General features: G+C 44.4%; 1 protein-coding gene across 1 annotated transcript in view; it reads left to right on the top strand.

Moving 5' to 3' along the window:
• The window catches only part of ZFAT (zinc finger and AT-hook domain containing), a 399,551-nt gene that overhangs the window by 235,034 nt on the left and 140,674 nt on the right, over positions 1 to 23,843 (top strand). The window contains 3 exon segments of the mRNA XM_077493855.1: positions 4,970 to 5,119; positions 12,893 to 13,066; positions 15,386 to 15,474. Of these exon segments, the coding sequence (XP_077349981.1) occupies positions 4,970 to 5,119; positions 12,893 to 13,066; positions 15,386 to 15,474 (413 nt within the window).

Below are 23,843 nucleotides of genomic sequence, written 5' to 3'. Positions count from 1 at the left end.
TTTTTCTATGGCCATGTTCTCTTTGGCAGGTTCAGCCTTGCACACGGTTATGGCAATAGTTTTCTTATGCCAGACCATAGTTGATGGGTTAAAAAGCATAATATGACCCATGCTGACACAATGATCACATGAACCCAACTGTCTTTGTTTTTACAATTTACCTGTGATGGTTTACTGGAAACTTCCTGCTTACTCTCTTACATTGGCCTTCTGTCAGTGTACTTGTGCAGGGCTCTGTTGTTGAAGTGCCTGACTGCGGAACTCGTATGCACAAAGTGTTTCTTTCGCATGCTTTCTTTGGCATAGTGTTTATTTGGATGTATATTGGATGCTAGCTTCAAGAATGCTGTAAGAGCACCTATCCTTCCCCAGTGGAAGAAGCTTAATGCCCCGTACACATTACTGGACTTTCCGGCAGACTAGGTCCAACGTAATCATTCTGTTTGATAGTCCGATCATGTGTCGGATAGTCTGATCATTTTTCTTAAAAAAAAAAAAAAAAAAAAAGACGGTCCTAGAAATAGAACATGTTTCAAATCTGTCCAACAGACTCAATTCCTATCGGGAAAACCGTTCGTCTGTATGCTGGTGCCACAGACCAAATACGACGCAAGGGCAGCTATTGGCTACTGGCTATTGAACTTCCTTTTCTAGTCCTGTCATACGTCATCACGTTCAAAGCGAACGGACTTTAGTAAGTTCATGTTTGGGCAAGTCCGTTAGTTCGGAGGTCCGTCGTAACTCCGTCAATAGACCTTTTGGACCTTTTCTGCCGGAAAGATGGTCGTGTGTATGTGGCATTAGAAGTAGGATTGTAAGTCCTTTATGATGAAGTGTCCCTTTCACTTCACTATGCCCTAAACTTCCATGCCAAGATCTCTCAAGCTTGTCTCTCCTTCCTGCAAGATCTGGCATTCGATGGCTGCCAAATCTACTGCTCCCCTCAAGATGGAGGTGCAACCCTGCTCTCCAGGGTGGTGGGGCATGACTTTTGTGGATGCTTGAAAGTCTTGCATTCTCAATGCTTCGGTGAAAGAGATGTGCTTAATTTACAACAAGCTCAAGTTTAGTTTCCTTTTGCCACCTTCACTTTTCTTACCTCCAATGTTCAGTGTTTCCTCACCAGCTGGCTGATCTATATTGTGTGCTTTCTGGACTCTTGGGCCAAGGGGATCATTGCTGCAAAACACTTTCACAGGGTTTACTCTAAACTGTTCACTGTTCCCAAAGGGGGCGTTCATTTTATTCTGCAATTCAATGCCTTAAACACTTACATTACTGTCCATTATGACATCCATTATTATCTCTCTGTATCTTCAGAGCTTTCTGGCATCTGAGGACATAAGGATGCTAACTCAACTGTAACCATTTTGAAGGCTCATCACCACTTCTTGCGTCTTTTAAACCCCATACACACTATCAGATTTTCTGCTGATTTTTTTCCTTCAGATTTACCAAAAATATATAATATGAGGTCAAACCTTAGGAGTTTCAATTTGTAAGCAATCAGGTAGGCCCTTGCACTACATGGTTTTGGTAAATCTGAAGGAAAAAAAATCTGCAGAAAATTTGATAGTGTGTATGGGGCTTTAGTGTGGCTCCTGCACTATTGGTTTGTGACCCTCCTATTTAGCCTTTCTTGTAAACCTCGGATGTTCATAAATGTGTAGGCTGCAGCGTTGGCCCTCAAGGTATTCCAATTGTGGGCTACCTGGATGACCTATTCTTGGGGGAACCGTTGACGGGGGCTATGGAGGACATTGTGTCCCTGACTGTCCAGATGTTGCAGAGGTTCTGGTGGATCCTGAACCTTCGGATGTAATCGTTGACTTCGAACCATTGCTGGGAATATCTGAGGCTGGTCCTGGACGCTGTCCGGGATAGGGGTTTCCTAACTCAGGAGAAACTTCAGAATCTCCAGTCTCCATTTTGTGCACTCCAGTCCATCCATAGCCATCTAACTCTTCATATCTGATGATGATTATCTTCAAGGTAGTTTTGAAAGCCCAGTTCCATTCAAGTAATATGCATGACCATCTGTCATTGTAGGACAAGTTAGTCCTGTCTCTATACAGATCAATTTGTTTGACACCAAGAAACAGGCTTTCCCTGTCCTGGTGGATTTGGAATCTAACATCAAAGAAGTCATTCCTTCCCATGTTTTGGAAAATCCTGACCATGGACATCAGCTTGATGCTGGGTAGGAGAGGGGGAAATCTTGGGCACTCGGTATGTGCAGGAAACCACCTTCTCTGTGAAATCTAATCTCCTGATCAACATCCTCATCATCCAGACATGCTAGTAGGAGGTGTTGTTAACCTGGGCTGACCTATATTCTCTTTATTTGCTAGTGTCCAATCCTCCTCTAGGTGGAGGTATTCCCCAAAAGTTGAGGACTTCTTGTGTCCCTCAGTTGACTCTAAAAAAAAGGCTTTTGTAGTGGGTACAGAAATCCTATTTTTTTGGTTTGAAGAATGTTCTCTGAAATGTGGCACGTGCTGCAGGTACAAAGTATATGCAAGTGACAAAAATTCACTCATGCACAATCTTTTGCTGCTGAAAACTCAAGTGATAAGACATTCCGCACTTATATTTCCTCCCAAAACTGCTGATTTTTGAAGGTTAAGAGCATTGTACTGATTGGAAAAGGCATTTCATTATTTTGGCTGAAGTTGTAGCATTGCTGTATAAAATATATAAATATCAGCATTCCCATCAGAACAATGCAATAACAGTTTTTTTTGCCATCGAGTAATGAGTATTGCACATAATTATTTCATAAGCTAAATTTCAATCAATCTGAAAATAATTTTGGCATAATACTCCTTATAATTACCTTTCTGTTTATATTGTTTCTATTATTGTTTATTGTATGCAGTAATTAAATTACTTCTATTGTTTGTCTATTGTCATTATTTTCCTCTTAAAATAGTAATTTGCTTTGTCCTTGATAATGCAATTTAATTAATTGTACAGCAACGACTTTGACTTCTTTGCAGAGGATCTGACTGAAAGGAATCTTTTCCGTATTCAAAGTTCTGTTTTATGTACTTTTATTAGAATATATTTGAACTCTAAGCGCCTGCCATACATGTTTTGACATTTGGCCTCTTCAGCATGGACCGACCGAGACTCGATCCATATATGGGAAGACTGATTGTACCCATTGATCGATTTGGGTACAACCAGCCCGTTTGATTTTTTTTCCTTTCGATTACTGCTACGCCTCTTTTCTGGCTGTATTTCACTAGTTTTGCAGTTGGCTAGGGTCAGTGTCACTACTGGTAGCATGAGGCTATAGCTGGACCTTAAAGAGGTTGCATAAGCAGTCTCACTCCTCCAGGATGGCACTTCGATACGTGCCATTGCCAGAAGGTTTGCCGTGGCTCCCAGCACAGTCTCAAGCATGGAGGAGATTCCAGGAGACAGGCAGTTACTCTAGAAGAGCTGGTCAGGGTCATAGAAGATACTCAATCCATCAGCAGGACCAGTATCTGCTCCTTTGTGCAAGGAGGAACAGGATGAGCACTGCCAGAACCCTACAAAATGACCTCCAGCAGGCCACTGGTGTGAATGTCTCTGACCAAACAATCAGAAACAGACTTCATGAGGGTGACCTGAGGGCTCAACGTCCTTTAGTGGGCCCTGAGCTCACTGCCCGGCACTGTAGAGCTTGATTGGCGCATGCCATAGGACACTAGACTTGGCAGGTCCACCATTGACGCCCTGTGCTTTTCACAGATGGGAGCAGGTTCACCCTGGGCAAGAAAGTGTCTGGGGAAGCCGTGGAGAACTTTATGCTGCCTGTAACATCATTGAGCATGACCGGTTTGGTGGTAGGTTAGTGATGGTCTGGGGAGGTATATCCATGGAGGTACGAACAGACATCTACAGACTAGACAATGACACCCTGACTGCTATAAGGTATCGGAAAGGAAATCCTTATGGGCTGAAACACGTCAACTGCTTTTTATCTGCATTTGTGCACTATGGCTTTTCAATAAAATTAAGATTTTTTAAGAGCAACAACCAGAGTGTGGATCATCTTTCCTACACAACATGCTCTATACCAGTGGTCTCCAAACTGTGGCTTGAAGGCTAGATGTGGACGTAAGCTAGCCTTTATACGACCCTTGGGGCACTATTCCTCCCAATGATATGAGGCACTATTCCTCCCGCTGACACCAACAGTAAGGCATAATTCCTGCCACTGAAATTGATGAGAACTATTCCTCCCACCAATATCAATGATGGGGCACTATTCCTCCCACTAATGCCAATGATGGGCCATTATTTCTCTCCCCCCCCCCCCCTCCCGAACTAATACCAATGATGGGACACTGGTGTAGTGATCAACACAAAGTTATATGTGTGAAAAAATAATAATAAACAATGTGCATCACGTAAATGATGAAATAACAATCACATTTGTGCATAAGAAAAGAGGTAAACTTCAAAGAAAAAAATATGAAAGTCCAAATGTAATATCTTGAAAATGATGAAAATCCATGTCTAAGAATCCCAAACCACCTCACAGACAAATGTGCCAGTTCCCTTACCAAACGGTAATTATCTCCAAATGATAAGAGATCAACAGTGCAGAAATCCTCCAAATGGGGGGCCACCACTCAGGATACCACTGATTCCACTTTCTCCATGGTCCTTCACTGGTTATCCAAAGGCAGCACCTCAACATAATAATGGGTAGGAGAAAGGAGAAAGGACCATAAAGTAGTATGCTAAAGCTACATAATTTATTAAAAGCAGAAATACTGATAAAGGTTACAGAGTAACACAGGCCAAACACACCACACCAGGGATCAACAGCAAGTGTACAACATTATATGCCACGGGCCCCGCCCTACATGCGTTTCGTCTGCTACAATGGACATTTTCAGGGGATAAAGAAAGATAATCAGAAATGTCAGACAAAATTCTCTCCAACTTTTGTTATTCTTTCTCTGTACAGATGTTTCTGCCAGTCTGATTTCCGAGGCCCTCGGTCGTAAGGTCCAAATCAAAGGACTTATAGGGAAGAGGGCGGCCAAGTGCCCGTACTGTGACTCCTACTTCATGAAGAACGGCTCTGATCTGCAGAGGCATATATGGGCACATGAAGGTAACTTCTCTCTCACTCTTATGTGCAAAAGGAAATTGTTTCTTCTAATATGATAATGATTTGACTAAAAAAATGAGATGCAGTTAATGGCACAAAAAAATTGCATAACGCTAGACGCACAGAACTTCTTTATGAGGAGAGAGATTGGGTGGGCTGTAGTACTTAAAGATGAATTCCAGGTACTTATATTTTTACATAATTGTAACTATGCTTATACCATACCTGGCTGATCCCTGTGGAAGCTGGAAATCACTGTAGTAGGCACCACTGCTACAGAGATCTCCACCAGCTTCTAGGTCCTGTCCAGGTGGCTGCTCTGCTGCTTTCTTGATTTGCAATTTCTAGAACAGTGGTCTCCAAACTGTTGGCCGAAGGGCCAGGTATGACCCTTTGCCTGCCTTTGTCAGGCCCTTGGGACACTATTCCTCCAACTGATATAAGACACTGTCCCTTCTGCACCAGCAATGGGGCATAATTCATGTCACTGATACCAACAATAAGGCACTATTCCTACCACTGACCCCAACATTTGGGCACTAGTCATCCCACTGACAACATTGTTGGGACACTATTGCTGCCACTGATGCCAACTGCAGAGCCCTATTCTTCCCACTGACATCACCCTGATATCAACAATTTGGCACTATTCCTCCCTCTGGCACCAATGATTGGGCCCTATTCCTACCCCTGATACCAATGATAGGGCACTATTCCTCCCAAAGAAGAAGGTAGAGAAGGAAGCACCACCTGAGTGTAGTATTAGAGACAGCTTTTAATGGCATAAATAAGGAAACAGGGAATACAAAGGCTCATCTGTGTGTCAGTGGTCCGTAGGGAAGCCTCAGATCCAGATCCATTTTTCTATGCAGAGATGGGAATCTGCAGTTGTTGTTGCTGCTCAGCCTGGAGCAGATCCTGTGGCCACCAGGAAGAAGCTTGGGCTGAGCTCACAGGAACTGCTCCAGGCTGAGCAGCAACAACTGCAGCTTCCCATCTCTGCATAGAAAAATCGATCTGGATCTGAGGCTTCCCTACGGACCACTGACACACAGATGAGCCTTTGTATTCCGTTTCCTGTAATGCCGCGTACACACGATCAGACTATCCGGCGGACTTAGATGCTAACCCCGAGCCATCCCAAGTATGATGAACTGCTTCCTTCATGTCATAGCAGGTTTTAAGTAAATACCGCCTTCATCCAGGATTTTATGATGAATTTCACATTGCTACATTAATCTAGCTTGGTCCATTCTCTCTCTCTCTCTATATCTATATATATATATATATATATATATATATATATATATATATATATATATATATATATATATATATATATATATATATATATATATATATATACACACACACACTGTAAACAAAGTCCCACACTCCGCTTGAGTGCTTTCGTCATATACCACTTCCTCCCAGTCTGAATATAGATATCAGATATTACAACCCTTCACAACCAATAACTAGGCAGTACTTGTTTTGGCTGCTCAACATGAACTGTTTATTTGAACACAGGCACACAGAGATATTCAAACTTCTCATCAGTAGACTGTCCAATCAACGGGGAGAGCTGTTGGAGGAATTCCTCCCTCTCTCCTCACAGCAAATACACATAGACAAATACATCCCATAATAGGTTGCTCCCAAGGCAGACAGACACAATAGAACAATAGGATACAGACATAGCAACCCCCATTCCAAGGCAAACCATCTAGAATGGTGGACTTTATCTTCATATATTCTTGAGGTCAGACTGGGGTTCTCAGTCACCCTGTGCCCCTAATAGACACCCCAAGCTCCCCGCCCAAAGTAACTCTTGTCACGTATACTATAACTGTGGGATTCTTCTAGAATAGGGAGCTTCAAACCTTCAGAACTAAGGACCACTTTACTGTCCTTCAGACTATGAGGGGACCAAACTGTGGCTAGAGTGAATAGTAAATGCCCTGGCATCAATGGGAGTAAAGAATGTCCCATAATTGCTATTACTGGGAATAATAGTGTCCCATTATTGCCATTTGGGAAGAAATAGTGCCCCATCATTGGTGTTATTGGGAGGAATAGTGTCCTGTCATTAGGAATAGTGCCCCATCTTTTATGTGATTGGGAGGAATAGTGCCCCATCATTGGTATCAGGGGTAGGAACAGTCTCCTCATCATTGGTGTCATTGGGAGGAGTAGTGCACCATTGTTATCGGGGGAAGGAATAGTGCCCCCCGGCGGACTTTGAAAGAAGACTTGACTAAAAATTGGCCGCCGGACTCGGCTGTCCGGTGTCTATTAGGGGCACAGGGTGGCTGAGAACCCCAGTCTGACATCAAGAATATATGAAGATAAAGTCCACCGTTCATCAGAGACCATTGCTGATGAGAAGTTTGAATATGTCTGTGTGCCTGTGCTCAAATAAACAGTTCATGTTGAGCAGCCAAAACGAGTACTGCCTAGTTATTGGTTGTCAAGGGTTCAGACTGGGAGGAAGTGGTATATGACAAAAGTACTCAAGCGGAGTGTGGGACGTTTCTTTACAGTATGTGTGTGTGTGTGTGTGTATGTGTGTGTGTGTATATATATATATATATATATATATATATATATATATATATATATATATATATATATATATATATATATATATATGAATTTCACATATAGGTATTTCTGCATTGCTACATTAATCTAGCTTGGTCCAATCGCTCTCTCTCCCTCTATATATATATATATATATATATATATATATATATATATATATATATATATATATATATATATATATGGGGGAGAGAGAACGATTGGACCAAGCTAGATTAATGTAGCAATGCAGAAATACCTATATGTGAAATTCATAAAATCCTGGATGAAGGCGGTATTTACTTAAAACCTGTGATTCCTGCTATGACATGAAGGAAGCAGTTCATCATACTTGGGATTACTCAGGGTTTGCATTAAAGTGGGCCTGTCTCAAAAAGTGTCCAAACTAACAATGCTGCTAAACTGCAAGCACCTTGTGGCTTTTTTGTCTCTCAAAATCTGTGCTACAGTGGCCAGTAGAGTCTCCGTCATTGGACTGGCTATAGTGAATGGAGCTTAATTCAGCAGGAATATGAATGAGTCAGGACAGAAGTTTAGGACAAGTGTACTATTATTACAGTTGTACTTTAATAAAAGCCACACTGGGTGCACAACACCTGGTAAAATAGGTAGCTTATTTACCTTCCTTCTCATCTTTTCACTGTGCCGTCTTGCCGCGCACCACACAGCCATTGCAAGTAAAAAGTCCAAGCTGGGTCCTCTTCCTACTGCGCATGTATGCTTTGGCTCTATTCATTCCTAAGCATAAGGCTAGCCATACTTAAGTCTCTTTTTTTAATTTATTTTTTATTTAACCAGTGGGTTGAACTAAAGAAAATTACTCTTTCCCCATACGGAAGATTTTCCAACAGGATGGTTGTACATAAATCAATTGACAGATAAACTTGTGTACGACCAATCTGCCCATACATGGATTGAAATTCGGGCGGTCATTACTAAATCCAGATACTAACTTTAGATGCATGTATGGCCAGCTGAAGCATTCGTCTCTTGGCTGCTGAGGCTGCTGTGAGTATGGCTCATCCACAGGGAAGGACTGGAGTCACGGCATGCGTGTGCTGTGGGTAGAAAACCATGCTAGGATATTTTTAGGACAGTACAGTAAAAATTTTAGGAGTAACCAAAGTATTTCACCAAGTATTTTTTTTTAAATAACAAACATGTTTATACTTGCCTGCTCTGTGCAATGAACCTCTGCTCGGGTCCCCTGCTGGTGCTCCTGGCTCCTCCTCTCTGACAAGTCCCCCCCCCCCCATAGAAAGCCACTTTCCCATACCCCCTGCTCCCTTGTCACTGACATTGATTGACAGCAGCGGGAGCCAATGGCTCTCACTGCGTCCACAATGCCAGTGAGACTAGGAAGTGAGAGGAGATACTTTAAGAGCTGCAGACAGGCACAAAACTGGATTGAATGAGCGCTCAGCTAAGTAAAAGGGGGGAGGGTAGCGTTAGAGGGCGATACCTGATAGCTAATACTTTTTTACCTTAATGCAAGGAATGCGTTAGTAGCTTTATAACCACCTTAAATTGATTGTAAAGTCTTTTTTTTTTCACACATACCTGCTCTGTTGCAATGGATTTGCACAGTGCAGCATGGATCCTCCTCTTCTCGGGTGCCCCCTCTTTGCTCCTGGCCCCTCCCTCCGGTTCAGTGCCCCCACAGCAAGCAGCTTACTATGGGGGCACCTAAGTTGAGTTACAGCTTCCAGTGTCCATTCAGACATGGAGTCCCACCCACTCTCTCCCCTGATTGGCTACCTGACTTTGACAGCAGCATGTGCCAGTGGCACCACTGCTGTGTCTCAGCCAATCAGGAAGGAGAATATTGGACGGCTGAGACACTCGTGGACATCACTGGACAGAGAGGGACCTCAGTTAAATATAATACCGTGTACACATGATCGGACTTTCCGCCAAACTTGGTCTGGCGGACCAGAATCTGTCTGACAATTTGATTGTGTGTGCGCTCCTTCTGACTTTTTCTTCCCAAAAGTCAGACGGACCTAGAAATAGAACATGTTTTAAATCTTGGTCTGCCGGACCAAGTTCCTATCGGGAAGCCCGTTTGTATGCTGGTTCGACGGACCAAATACGACGCACGGGCAGGCGCTGGTTCTCGGCTGCAGGATACTGTACAGCTCGCACCCGCTGCAATAGGAAAAACACATTTTCCTATTGCAGCGAGCGCGTGAGATAGGCGGCAATGTCCCTTGGGTCTGGTATGGATTTTAAGGGGAACGCCCTATGCTGAAAAAACGGCGTGGGAGTTCCCCCAAATTCCATCCATACCAGACCCTTATTCGAGCACGCAGCCCGGCCGGTCAGGAAAGGGAGTGGGGACGAGCGAGCGCCCCCCCACCCCCCCGAACCGTATCAGGCCGCATGCCCTCAACATGGGGGGTGTGGGTGCTTTGCGGGTGGGGGCCCACCACTCCATGTGAATCAGTATGGGGTACATCGTACCCCTACCCATTCACATGGGGGAAAAAGTGTCAATAAAAAAACACACTACACAGGTTTTTAAAGTAGTTTATTAAGCAGCTCCGGGGGTCTTCTTCCTACTCCGGGGGTCCCTTCCGACTTCTCCACGCTTTCCGCCTCTTCTCCCGCTCCTCCGATATCTTCTGCACTTTTGCCGCTCTTTTGCTAGCGGTGGCCCAGCTTTTTCCTTCGCCGTCTTCTTCTTCCTTCTTCTTCTGTTCTTCCGATGTTGACACGGTGCTCTCTCCCACTGTAATGCCGTGGACATAGTGTGAGACGACTTATATAGACATAAGGGGTGGGGTCGCAGTCCTGGGGCATGCTGGGACTGTGACATCATAAGGGGCTGGGTCATCGGGTGACATCACCTGGTGACCCCACCCCTTATGCCTATATAAGTCGTTGCGCACCTTGTCCACTGCATCACAGCGGGAGAGAGCGTTGTGTCAACATCGGAAGAACAGAAGAAGAAGATGGCGGTGACGAAGGAGAAAGCCAGGCCGCCGGTAGCAAGAGATCAGCAAAAGAGCAGAAGATAGTGGAGGAGCCAGGCAGAAGAACTGGAGAGCGGGAGAAGAGGCGGAAAGGGACCCCCGAAGTCGGAAGAAGACCCCCGGAGCTGCCTAATAAACTACTTTAAAAACCTGTGTAGTGTGTGTTTTTTTTTATTTTTTTATTGACACTTTTTCCCCCAGGTGAATGCGTAGGGGTACGATGTACCCCATACTTATTCACATAGGGTGGTGGGCCAGGATCTGGGGGCCCCCTTATTAAAGGGGGCTCCCGGATTCCAATAAGCCCCCCCGCCCGCAGACCCCATCCTCATCAATATGGGGACAAGGTGCTTTGGGGTGGGGGGCCGCATGGTGCCCCCCTTCCGCAAAGCACCCACTCCCCCCATGTTCAGGGCATGCGGCCTGGTGCGGTTCGAGGGGGGGGGGGGCGCTCGCTCGTCCCCACCCCCTTTCCTGACCGGCCGGGCTGTGTGCTCGGATAAGGGTCTGGTATGGACTTTGGGGGAACTCCCATGCCGTTTTTTCGGTGTAGGGGGTTCCCCTTAAAATCCATAACAGGCGACAGGGCTCGCAAAGGTGTCAATCTCGCCAATGAAAGCTTCGAGATTGACTTCCCTTTCTAGTCCCGTCGTACCTGGAGTCACGTTAAAAATGAACGGATTTTAGTCCGTGTGTAGGCAAGTCCGTTCATTTTGGAAGTCCGTCAGACCTAGTCTGCAGGAAAGTCAGTTTGTGTGTGCGCAAGTCCGCTAGTTCGAAAGTCCGTCGGACCTCCGCCAAAAGTCAGTCGAGAAGACCGTCGGACCTAGTCCGTCGAAAAGTCTGGACGCGTGTACGCGGCATTAGGGGGGCTGAACGGGGACTGCTGCACACAGAAGGCTTTTTATTATAATGCATAGAAGGCATTAGTATAAAAAAGCCTTCTGCCTTTACAACCACTTTAATTCAGAAATCCTTTGGACCGGTTTTCATCAGTTCAATTGCGTTGCATTGATCTGGGCAGATCAAGGTAGGCTCAAAGCCAGGACACACAGCAAGTAATTGTTTTTTGTGTGCCTTGTTTGTACCACAACACTGTTTTTTTTTTTTTTTTTTTCATTTCATTTCGGATAGAGTAAGGAAGAGTGTTAACCCCTGTCAGTTTTTTTGCCATCTGTGTCCCATTGGGGAAATTTCCCTTCACTTCCTGTCCCAAAGCCAAAGCAGGAAGTGATAGGGTGTTCCTGCAGATTAAGGGAATCCCCTTGGGGCCACCCAGGTCACCAGAACTAGTGTACCCATTGGACGATTTCTCCTTATTTCCTTACTTTACTGGCAATGACCCAACATTTGTTTATTTTTTTTTAACCTCAAATATCTAATTAACCCCCAACACACTTGAAACTGGGAGTGCTAGCCCCATGAGCCAATTCTGAATCATTGTCCTAACGTGCTCTAAAGTCCAGGGGGCTGGAAGAGAATGGTTTAAACAAACAGATTCCCCCTTCCCAACAAACAAGGTACATAGAGCTGCCGAGCAACCAGTTTTCCAGCTTGTCTCTTCGACAGAAGTTGATTAAGGCTCCATTCACACTTGTGCGACTTGTCATGCAACTTTGGACATCAAAGTTGCATGACAAGTCGTTCCTCATGTTTTCCAATGATACCCATTCATATATACACAGCTTAAAGTGGCAGCAACTTCAAAGTAGTTCATGTACTACTTTGGTCCAACTTTTTATGCAACTTGAGGGTCAATGTTAACACTCAGAAGTTGCATGAAAGTCATACCTAAATGTTATACAATGCAACAGTTGTGCAAAAGTAGTACGTTATCACAGGTCAAAACCAAAGTCGTATTCAAGTTGCACCCATCCAAAGTTGCATCAGAGTTGCACTCCAAAGTCAGCACAACTTTGGAGTCGTACAAGTGTGAATGGAGCCTAAACGTTCTAAATCTGTTGAGCGGGGACTGCCATAGATTGTTTGAAGTGTGGCCAGTCCCTGCTAAAGTATTTCAGTCAGTGTATGACAAGCTGTCGATTAGTAGTTTTGCCTTTCCAGCTATGCATTGCAGTATCAACGCATGAATCGCAGAACTGGCCGCACAGATTTACATCTATTTAGCCAGGTAAAACAACTCTCTTCTATGTTTGCATTGAGAAATGAACTGGACCTTCCTGCATTTTGTCCTCAGGTCTAAAGCCATTTAAATGCACCGTTTGTGATTATGCCACCCGCAGTAAGAGTAACCTGAAAGCTCACATGAATCGGCACAGCACAGAGAAGACTCACCTGTGTGACATGTGTGGGAAGAAGTTCAAATCCAAAGGGACCCTAAAGAGCCACAAACTGCTCCATACAGCTGATGGTAAGTAACAACCCTGCATATAAATGCTGCTTCCTTAAAATAGCAACCAATCTAATTTAGAGATCAACACCTGGCAGAAAGCTATACAGGCGGCGGAGGTGTTCTGTAGTTCAGAGGTTAACCCAGTGGCGGCTGCTCCATTAGGGGTGCAGGCCCCCCTAATCCATGCGCCTGACCCCTAATCTACATACAGGTTGCCAGATGCATGGATTTCAATGTTTTTTTTGTTTTTTTTTTGAAGCACATGATTAGAGGCTGAGGCTCTAATTGGCTTCAAAAAAGGCTGGGCTCGGGGCGCAAAGAGCTCTGCCCTGAGCCGACCCAGTGAATTAATATTCGCTCTTGTCTTCCGGATTTTCTTCCTGGCCAATCAGGAAAGGAGTCTTTAGACCCGATTGGCTGAGAGGAGAAGAGACCGTATTGGTCACTGTCTTCCAGATTCTCTTCCCAGCCAATCAAGTCTTAAGACCCGATTGGCCGAGGAGGAGATGCAGGCCCATGACCAAGGTGGGGGTAAGTAAGGGTTTGCCGAAGGGCTATGGCGATTTGTTTTCTTTGACGCCCTCCTCCCAAAAATGGAGCACCAGCCACCACTGGGTTAACCTCGTCATGGCTGAGAGGACAATTTTGAAAAAAGCACAATATTTTGTACTTTTTGCTTTAATAAATATCCCAATTTTTTTTTTTTTTTAAAGCAATTTTTTTCCTCAGTTTAGGCCAATATGTACTCCTCTACATATTTTTGGTAATAAAAATCACAATAAGCATATATTGATTGGTTTGCGCAAAAGTTATAGCGTCTACAAAATAGGGGATAGATTTATGGCAATTTTATTATTATTTTTTTTTTTTTACTAGTAATGGCAGCAAGCTGTGATTTTTATCGGGACTGCCACATTATGGTGGACACTTCGGACACTTTTGACACATTTTTGGGATGATTGACAATTATACAGCTATAAAAATGCATTGATTACTGTGTAAATGTCACTGGCATGGAAGGGGTTAACTCTAGGGGGCAAGCAAGGGGTTAACTGTGTTCCCTAGTGTGTGTTCTAACTGTAGGGGGAGGGGACTGACTATAGAAGATGACAGATCGTGGTTCCTAGCTAATAGGAACTCACGATCCGCCTCGCCTCTTCTCACAGAAGAGGGATTTGTGTGTGTGTGTGGACACACACACACACACGCACAAATCCCTGTTCTGCCTCTCGTGCCGTCAATCGCACGTAGCCGGCGGTGATCGCGACCACCAGCCACGAGCACTGGCCCCCCGCTGCAGTGCAGCGGGCGTGCGTGCCTCCGGTGGTGCGTGTGCACCTACTTTCCCGCTTAAAGGAGCTGATGTACAGCTACGTTGGCTCGTGGGATCGTGCAGACCTGCCGCAGTATAATGGCGGCGGCAGATCGGCAAGTGGTTAACAAAAGTGTAAGCCTTTGTTAGAAATGAAAAAGCTAAATACCTTTTCACATGATGCCCCTGTGCTGGCCGTCTTCGATCTATAGAGAGAAGTGGGAGGGGCCGAAATTCCCCTGTGATTTCAGCCGACCAGCAGAGGGGAATCTTGGCCCCTCCCACTTTTCTCTATAGATCGAGGTCGGCCAGCACAGGGGGATCACGTGACTGCACACCTGCAGTGTCAGAAAAGGTATTTTGCCTTTTCCTTTTTAACAAACACTTTTATACTTTCGTTAATGCCAGCATATCTGCATGGGTTACGATGAAATGTGCTGCAAATGCAGCTGGATAGAGGTGAGGGGGGGGGGAGACTTTCAGAGGAGAGACGAGAGCTGCGGATGGTGGAGGCGCGTAAACTGACCACGGTAATCAGGGCACATCAGCCATGATTATCGTGGTCAGCAGAGGCAGGGGACACAGGAACTGTCAGGATCAACCCGCTTTATTACCAGTTAGGAAAAGAAGAATTGCACAGCTCAAGCACTGTGATGTTATTCATGCCTTATAGGAACAGGATCTACGTTTTTGTTTTTGTTATAGGGTTACAAACACTTTAAGATTTTCAAGATACAATAAAAAAAAAAAAAAAAAATATATATATATATATATATAAATAATTTTCTTTTCTTTTTTTAATCTGCTTGTGTTCATGTTTACATTTGTAAAAGTATATTGTAGACCTATTGTGGAAATGAGGGAAAAGCTGTAGCTCTGCTACTCTACGCTGTGTTATTGCTCTGTGGTCTAGTTAAATGTTTTTATGGATGTGTTTTAACGGAGTTTCTGTATTCTTTGTGTATGTTTCCATAGTGGTATGTGGTGACTTCTAACAAATTCCATTACAATGTATTTTGTTGCAGGCAAACAGTTTAAATGTACTATTTGTGAGTTTACAGCAGTCCAGAAACCCCAACTTCTCCGCCACATGGAGCAACATACCTCTTTCAAGGTGAGAAATGTCTATATTTATAGTACTTACATTTTCAAATGTCATTGATTGACTGCACACGAAGGAAGTAAAAGACCCAAATGGAAGACAAGTGAAATCCACCCGGGACACACACACACACACACACACACACACACACACACACACACACACACACACACACACACACACACACACACACACACACACACACACTTCTCTCCCCAGTATCCATATCACCAGTGATATCTTCCATCCAGTATATAGATCTCCCTCCTCAGTGTCCATACCAACAGTAAGATCTTCCCTCCAATATACACATCTCCCTCCATATCACCAGAGGGGTCTCTCCTTCCCCCTGTACACATACTTCTCTCCCAAGTCTCTAAATCACTAGTGAGAACTTACCTCCAGTACACACACCTCCCTCCCCAGTATCCATATCATCAGTGATATCTTCCCTCCAGTACACACACCTCTCACCCCCCAATATCCATATCATCAATGATATCTTCCATCCAATATATAGATCTCCCTCCCCAGTATCCATACCACCAGTAAGATCTTCCCTCCAATATACACATCTCTCTCCATATCACGAGACACGAGAGAGGTCTCTCCCCCCCCCCCCCCCCCCCGTACACATACTTCTCTCCCAAGTCTCTCTCCATATCATAAGTGAGATTCCCCCCCCAATACACATACTTCTTTCCCCAATATCCATATCACTGATGAGATCTTCCTCCCGTACACACACCTCTCTCCCCAGTATCCATATCACCAGTGAGATCCTCCCTCCCCAGTATCCAGAACACCAGTAAGATTTTCCTTCCAATGTACACACACCTCACTCCATATCGCAGTGAAATCTTCCCTCCAGTACACACACATTTCTCTCTAGTATCCATATCCCCAGTGAGATCTGCCCTCCGGTACACATACCTCTCTCCCCAGTGTCCAGGTCACCATTGAGATCTTGCCTCCAGTACATACACACCTCTCTCCCCACTATCCAGAACACCAGTAAGATTTCCCTTCCAATAGACACACACCTCACTCCATTTCGCAGTGAAATCTTCCCTCCAGTACACACACATTTCTCCCTAGTATCTATATCACCATTGAGATCTTCCCTCCAGTACACACACCTCTGTCCCCATTATCCATATTACCTGTGAAATCGACCTTTCAGTATACACACACCTCATTCCATTTCACCAGGGAGATCTTCCCTCCAGTGCATACACCTCTCTCCCCAGTGTCCAGGTCACCATTGAGATCTTCCCTCCAGTACACACACACCTCTCTCCCCACTATCCATGTTACCGGTAAGACCGCACTACACTGCACACACCTCACTCTCCAGTATCCATGTCACCAGTGAAATTAGCACTTCAGTACAAACTGCCAATGGTCGCAAAAAACATTTAACCAATGTGCTCTGCTCCCAGTACACACACCTCAGTCCACAATATCCATACTACCACTGAGATCTACCCATAATAGCAGTAGGAACTGCCATCCAGTTTTTCACCTCGCTCCACCATGTCCATATCAGTATCCACATCTGCCCTCCAGGACACACACGTCACTCCACAGTATCCATTTTACAATTGATATTCATTCCTTCAGTACAAACATCTCGCTCCCCAGTATCCATATCACCAATGAGAACTGCCCCAGTATACACACTAGTGGGATCCGCCCTTCAGTACACTTACCACATAATAGTCTTCATTTTCATGTAACCAGTAAGATTTGCCCTCAAACCCCCCCCCCCCCCCCCCCACAGTATGCATATTCTGCTCCCCAGCACATAAATCTGGATCCCATTTCCAATAATTTGCCCCATATCTGAAGTCTTGGTCCAAAGAGATTTTAAAGGAATTATCCATTTTGTTTCTTAATTGTTTTGTTGAGATTGAAAATGCCAGACAGGATAGAGAAAATATTTTGGTATTCTTGATGTTTTTTTTTAGAAATATCCAGAATAATTGCTTTAATTTATAAAAATTGGACACTTATGATAATGAAACAAGCACGGACTGACCCGCTCTACTTTATCTGGGAAAAAGTGTTTTCATACATACTTGAGATCATTAATTGTCATCGGGTTCATCAGTCTTCTTGAATAATCCATTCATCTTATGCAAATCATCTCTCTGCTCATTATTATAATGGCTGTAAGGATCGCGCATTATTTATTCCTTTTTGTATTTGCTGGAAAATAGCCCAAACGCTCTCGTGTTTTCTTGCCAGCCCTGATGCAACGTGTGCCCATGATGTTCTTTTAGTTTCTTTTGTTTTAGTGAGCTATTTGTTTTAACTTGGTCAGTATCTTTTTGTTACTTCAATATCTGTTATAGAAAGAAGATATTCATCTCCCTATAAGGCCTCTTTCACACGGACTGTCCATTCAGGTCCGCCTGTCAGTTTTTTAGGTGGACCTGAACGGACGCTCCATAGACCTCTATGGAACGCCGGATGTCAGCGGTGACATGTCCGCTGACATCCGACCCGAAAAAGTATGACGGAGGAAAATCCTACTTTTCCATCCGTCTGAGGATCGGATCGGGTGACCACGGACTCTACGGTCCGTCCTCATCCAATCCCCCATAGGGGAGAGCAGCGCTCTGACAGGTCCGTCCCTGCACAGTGTGCAGAGACAGACCTGCTATCTTCCTGCTCAGCGGGAATCGACGGAGCGATCCCCCACTGAGCAGAGCGGGCGCCGTTCACGGACACGTCCATGTGAAGGAGCCCTAACAGATTTTGATAAATTTAAAGAGAGCCAGCCATGATGTGGCTTATTCCAAGATCTAAATTTGACCATACTGTCAGAAACCATGAATCAGACTGAGACAGAAGTACAATTAAATCACGCTTGTTTATTAAATAAAAATATAAAAGGTAAATAGAAAAAGCGTAGTCAAAGCATAGCCAGAGTCCAGTAACCGGATCGAGTAGTCAGCCAGGCCAGAGTTCAGTAACCAGATCGGGTAATCAGCCAGTCCAGAAGTCAGGGATCCAAGTAGAGCAACAGCAAGCAGGATAAGGAGTCAGAAGGGATGTCAGCAAGCCAGTCTTTAACTAGTAGCTGACCGCCGGCTGTCAAATGGCGTGTGACGGAGACACCGCTCGCCACCAAAGGGGGTGAACAGCCATTGGTTATGGCTGTTTACCACGTGATCACAGATGGTCACACCCCGACTGTGCACGGCGCATGCACGCGATCGTGAGTGAGCTGCGCGTGCACATCGGTGGTGGCGTGTTCCCCGGGAACACTGCTCGTCACCGATGCTGGTAAACAGCCATTGGCCGGCTGTTTACCCACGTGATCGGCTGTGATCCTTTCACAGCCGATCACTAAAATGTAAACAAACCGCGGTAACGGGATGTTACCGGGTTCTCCTCCTCACACACCGATCGTGTGTGAGGAGGAGATTGCGTGTGAGGAGGAGATTGCGGTAACATCTCGTTACCGCCTACAGTACACATCAAGCACACTGATTGCCCCCCCCCCCCCCAATAAAGAGTACCTGTCACCACCCCTCATAGTACCTGTCAATCACAGTCCATCAGAGTACCTGTCACAGTCCATCAGAGTATTTGAGTACCTGTCACAGCCCATCAGAGTACCCAAGTACCTGTCCCTGTTCATCTGAGTACCCGAGTATCTGTCCCAGCCCATCAGAGTACCTGTCCCGGCCCATCAGAGTACCTGTCCCGGCCCATCAGAGTACCTGTCCCGGCCCATCAGAGTACCTGTCCCGGCCCATCAGAGTACCTGTCCCGGCCCATCAGAGTACCTGTCCCGGCCCATCAGAGTACCTGTCCCGGCCCATCAGAGTACCTGTCCCGGCCCATCAGAGTACCTGTCCCGGCCCATCAGAGTACCTGTCCCGGCCCATCAGAGTACCTGTCCCGGCCCATCAGAGTACCTGTCCCGGCCCATCAGAGTACCTGTCCCGGCCCATCAGAGTACCTGTCCCGGCCCATCACAGTACCTGTCCCGGCCCATCACAGTACCTGTCCCGGCCCATCACAGTACCTGTCCCGGCCCATCAGAGTACCTGTCCCGGCCCATCAGAGTACCTGTCCCGGCCCATCAGAGTACCAGAGTACCTGTCCCGGCCCATCAGAGTACCAGAGTACCTGTCCCGGCCCATCAGAGTACCCGAGTACCTGTCCCGGACCATCAGAGTACCCGAGTACCTGTCCCGGCCCATCAGAGTACCCGAGTACCTGTCCCGGCCCATCAGAGTACCCGAGTACCTGTCCCGGCCCATCAGAGTACCCGAGTACCTGTTACCAGGCCATCAGAGTACCAGAGTACCTATTTGCAGCCCATGTCTCATAGAATACACGTTGGGGTGTTTGCTTTCCAAAATGGGGTCATTTTGTGGGTAATTTCACTGTCCTGGTGGTCCAGGACCTTCAAAAGTGTGATAGGTAGGAATGAAATGAGATGTGTCATTTATGCTCCTAGAACGCCTGAACGTACTACTTCAATGTTCGGCCTCTCTATGTGGCCAGGCTGTGTAAAAGTCCTACACATGTGGTATCGCCATACTCGGGAGGAGTAGCAGAATGTATTTTGGGGTGTAATTTTTGCTATATACATGCTATGTGTTAGAAATATCTTATAAATTGACAATTTTGTGTAAAAAAAAAAAAAATGCGTTTTAATTTTTTTCCACATATTCCAAAAACTTCTGGAAAAAAATTAACCATTCAAAAGACTCATTATCCTCACAGATTTTACGTTGGGGTGTTTTTCTTTCCAAAATGGGGTCAGTTTATGGGAAATTCCATTGTCCTGGTACTCCAGGGCCTTCAAAAGTGTAATAGGTGGTTGAGAAATGAGATGCGTCATTTTTGCTCGTAGAACGTCTGAAGGTTCTACATCAATGTTGGTGCTCTGTATGTGGCCAGGCTGTGTAAAAGTCTCACACATGTGGTATCGCCGTACTCGGGAAGAGTAGCAGAATGTATTTTGGGGTGTAATTTGTTGTATGCATATGCTGTGTGTGAGAAATAACCTGATAATATGACAATTTTGTAAAAAAATAAAAATAATAAAAATCTTCATTTTGCAAAGAATTGTGGGAAAAAATTACAACTTAAAAAAACTCACCATACTACTTACTTAATACCTTGGAATGTCTACTTTGTAAAAAGGGGTCATTTGGGGGGTATTTGTACTTTCCTGACTTGTTAATGTCTCAAGAAATGAGATACACCTGATGTACTGAAGGCCTGATCAGAAGTGATGAATTTTCAGTGATTGGCACCATAGTTTGTAGACTCTATAACTTTCACAAAGACCAAATAATATATACTAATGTGGGTTATTTTTACCAAAGATTGGTAGCAGTATAAATTTTGGCCAAAATTTATGAAGAAAAATTACTAATTAGCAAAAATTTATGACAGAAACAAAGAAAAGGGCATTTTTTTTTTCACAAAATTTACGTTTTATTTTATTTATAGCACAAAAAATAAAAAACCCACTAGTGATTAAATACCACTAAAAGAAATCTCTATTTGTGTGGAAAAAAGGACGCAAGTTTCATATGGATACAGTGTTGGATGACTGAGTAATTGTCATTCAAACTGTGAGCACTGAAAGCTGAAAATTGGTCTGGTCAGGAAGGGGGTGTAAGTGCACTGTATTGAGGTGGTTAAACAGACCCGCAGGAGATGGTTTCTTGTGATGTGACCAAGGCGAAGGCAGAGGTGAAGTGAGCTGGACAGCTTTAAGTAGGCAGGTCAGCGAGCAGGATCAGGAACAGCTGGTAACTGTGGAGAGAGATGAGAGCTGACAATTAGCCGACAGCTGAGCAGCCAGCCCAGAGAAGGAAGGGCTAAGCCAGCCCTGACACATACACGGATTGAATTTTGACTCGTTCAGCAGTGTGGTGGCAGCCCTGCTCAACAGAAACCAATTGTTCGAACAAACATTGTGCTGGAAATTTTTTCTCGATTAGCGGCTGCAGCCAATTAGCTGCAGCCACTGATCAGTGTATTCTGGCAGCATCAGGGGCTGTTTTTTTTTTTTTTTTTTAAACAATCTACTGAGCTGAATAAAATTGATTCCACTCAAATGCCTCAATGTGTTATCCAAGATGACTGTCCACAATGTTTGCAGGTGCTGGTCAGGTTGAATACTGACTTGTCAGACACTTTGAGGACTACAAAACATGGCTCCAAACTGAACTTGTGAATGCTGTTCAGGCTGTAAGAATCCCAAGCAATAAAGGTTGAAACTGTGAGTGCAGGCTAGGATGCAGCTAAAGACAGCAATGTACAGGGAAGACAATGTATATATGTGCTGTTACACTTGCTTACCTGGGGTTGACAGAGATGTATGGCCCATATGGACATTTTCTTCCCTGTACAAAAAATGGCACCCATCTCCAACTGTCTCACCATATAGTGAGCTCCTCTTAAAATTGCTTTGTCTTGGTCCCCTACTCTGGGGAGAACCCCCTCCACTGGGTTTTGTCCAATAGGCTTTTAATCATAGAAGCCTGTATTAGGAGGGGAGAAAGAGGAGTAGTTTGGAATGGGAGCCCCATCCAGGGCTTGGTCCTTCTGTGGATGCAAGGAGGCTTGTCCACATTGCTAGTGTGTTGCTATGGATATTTTTGGGTGATTTTATAGAATAGGTCTAAGTGAATTTGTTAGATTTTAAGACCATGTGCTGTTTTTTGAAGCTAAGTCTCCCCTATTAATATGCAAATGAACCGGTTGGACTGGTTTATGAGCATGGCAGGGAACATGATATGATATACAGGAAGTTTCAGAAGGGGAGGATATTTTTGTTCTGAAAGACAAAGAGGCAAGACTTGTGCTGAAGACAAAGAAGAAGCAGCACATGTTTTGTGGACTCTAAGAAGCAAGCCATGAGAAGATTCCATCACCAGGAAAACCCAAGTTAACCACTTGATCGCCAGAAGGTTTACCCCCTTTCATGACCAGGCCATTTTTTGCTAAACGGAACTTTAACTGACAATTGCGCGTGCAACGCTGTATCCAAATACAATTTATGTCCCTTTTTACCACAAATAGAGCTTTCTTTTGGTGATATTTGATCACCTCTGCGTTTTAACTTTTTGCATTATAAACAAAAAAAGACCATTTTGAAAATATTTTTTTTTAAACGTTCTGCTATAAAACATATCCAATAAAAAAATTAAAAAAAATCTTCATACATTTAGGCAAATATGTATTCTGCTGCATATTTTTGGTAAAAAAATAAAATCCCAAAAAGCGCAATATTGATCGATTTGCGCAAAAGTTGTAGCGTCTGCAAACTGTGGGATATATACTGGAATTTTTATTGATACATTTTTTACTTTTTTTTTACTACTAATGACGGCGATCAGTGACCTATAGTGGAACTGCGATATTTTGGTGGATATTCGTACACTAACTGACACACTTGGCACTTTTTTGAGAACCAGTGACACAGTGATCAGTGCTAAAAATATGAATTGTCACTGTACTAATGACACTGGCTTGGAAGGGGTTAAACATCTAGGACAATCAAAGGATTAAATGTGTGCCTAGCCAGTGTTTTGTTGTACTGTGGGAGGTGATTTTTCTAGTGGAAATAATCAATTTTTTTCCCTGTTTTGCGTGGAAAGAAAATCTTATATTTCCCCACTAACATGACAAGGCTCTGCCTTGTTTACATATGCAGTGTCCTGTCCATTGGTCGGGACACGGTGGTCCACATCTGGTGTGCTTAGTCACAGCAGGACTGGGTCGTCGGCGACATGCATGTGCGCCACCTACCCGGTAGTGTCAGATCACATACTAGGTATGTGATCAGGTGCAGCCGAGCCGCCTTGTCGCCGTATATGTAGGTTATAAAGTCAGCAAGTGGTTAAGTCGCTGATTAGTATACTTATGCCTATCACATACATTGTGCATGCATATTTACTAGAGAGGATAGTTAGTTTGTAAATTGTATTCATATTTTGTTATACTTTGTATGCTATGAATTGTGTATCTTGCAGTTGTATGTGTGTTGTTTTCTGTTCAGTAAATCACATTCATACACTACAGAGTTTTAATAGCTTTCTTGACTTGTACAGCAAAGTAACCTTAAAGACGCAAGTAAAACAATTGGGGGCTCGTCCGGGATACAGGATCTTCCAGACTGCTTTCTGCTTCTCCAAAGTCCTCAAATCCAACTCTTCTTTGTCTTAAAACATGGCCTGTTCAAAATCCTCCCCTCCTCTAACTTCCTGTACATCATATCCTGTAGCCTGAAACTAGTCCAACGGGTTCATTTGCATATCAATAGGGGAGGCTTAGCTTCAAAAAACAACACACAGTCTTAAAATCTAACAATAAACAAATATATGTTATTAAATCGC

The sequence above is a fragment of the Lithobates pipiens genome, unplaced genomic scaffold (assembly GCF_037356315.1).
Source record: "Lithobates pipiens isolate NorthernLeopardFrog02 unplaced genomic scaffold, aLitPip1_a1.2 Scaffold_19, whole genome shotgun sequence".
Lineage (NCBI taxonomy): Eukaryota > Metazoa > Chordata > Amphibia > Anura > Ranidae > Lithobates > Lithobates pipiens.
Note: the sequence above shows the minus strand (reverse complement) of the source record. Positions and strands in the feature narration are given on the sequence as shown.